Source organism: Arachis ipaensis, chromosome B03 (genome assembly GCF_000816755.2).
Source record: "Arachis ipaensis cultivar K30076 chromosome B03, Araip1.1, whole genome shotgun sequence".
Classification (NCBI taxonomy): domain Eukaryota; kingdom Viridiplantae; phylum Streptophyta; class Magnoliopsida; order Fabales; family Fabaceae; genus Arachis; species Arachis ipaensis.
This window is the reverse complement of record NC_029787.2, coordinates 43,769,080-43,770,141: the sequence shown is the minus strand read 5'-3', so window position 1 is coordinate 43,770,141 and position 1,062 is coordinate 43,769,080. Positions and strand designations below refer to the sequence as shown.

Sequence of the window (1,062 nt, the reverse complement as noted above, 5' to 3'; positions counted from 1 at the left end):
TTAAAAAACATCTCAAAACTACAAACTACAGTGAGGTGTGAGCAAAGGAATAAAAAGAAATGGACTGTGTGCATGCGCGTCCATATCCCTTTTCATCATGACATTGATTTTAAGTACGAGAAAGCAGTACTAAAGGATATACATTTTCCCTTCTGATCAACAGTTTCAAAACAATCAAATTTGAAAACTAAAAACGGTTTTTGCCCCATAAAATACTATCAAATAAGACAAGACAATAAAGAAATACTTACATTAGGTAGGGTTTTGAAAAATGATAGAAATCCTTGGGCTTGCTTCGTGTCTGGCAACAGTTAAAACATTAAACAAACATTAGCAACCTTCTGATTATCACAAAAAATAAAATAAAATAAAATAAAATAATTAAAAGGAATGAAATGGTAAATTATACCTAATTTGAGCTCAGGGAGCTTATTATTACTATTATCGTCGAAGGCTTCAACCATTGCTTGCTGGGAATTAGGGTTTCAAAACGAAAACTGAAAAGGCGTAGTTTGATTGTACTGTGAAGTGTGAAGTGTGAAGGGAAGAACGTATAATACTAGGAAACGAAAAGTGCGTCTATGAAGCTGGTGGCGGGAAATACTCGCGGGCTTTCGCGGCTTCGGCGTGCCATGCACGCGCCGATACCAAAACACTTGCATTCGCAAATTGCAACAGAAGGCGTAAGGGCTTTCTTTTTTTGTCATAGTTTTATGCGTTGAATACTTTGGGCTTATAAAAACTCTTGAAGCCCATGTAATTCTGGTCATGTTAAGCCCCGGGTTTTGAAAAGTAATATGCGGATAGTTCACCCAACAAAAAAAAATAATATCCGGATATGAAATCTTTTCTCCTTGAAGAAAAAGTATTTATATTCGGTTATCCGCTTAAATAAGTGTTAGATATTCAAATCTACTTTGTGTATGTAGTAATTTATTGACTAGCATCAACCCTTAAATTGAGCTCAACTCTGGGACGGAATAGTTTTTGGCCTATCAAATTAAAAGATACCATAGGCAACCAAAAAAATATTTATATAAATACAAATACAAGTTTAAGAGT

General features: G+C 34.7%; 1 protein-coding gene across 1 annotated transcript in view; it reads right to left on the bottom strand.

Moving 5' to 3' along the window:
• Window positions 1-680, bottom strand: part of LOC107630408 (DNA mismatch repair protein MSH2) — a 6,159-nt gene extending 5,479 nt beyond the window's left edge. The window contains exons 1-2 of the mRNA XM_016333517.2: window positions 410-680; window positions 252-301 (exon numbers count right to left, since the gene is read on the bottom strand). Coding sequence (XP_016189003.1) covers window positions 252-301; window positions 410-464 — 105 coding nt within the window. The 5' untranslated portion in view covers window positions 465-680. The remainder of the gene's footprint in view (window positions 1-251; window positions 302-409) is intronic.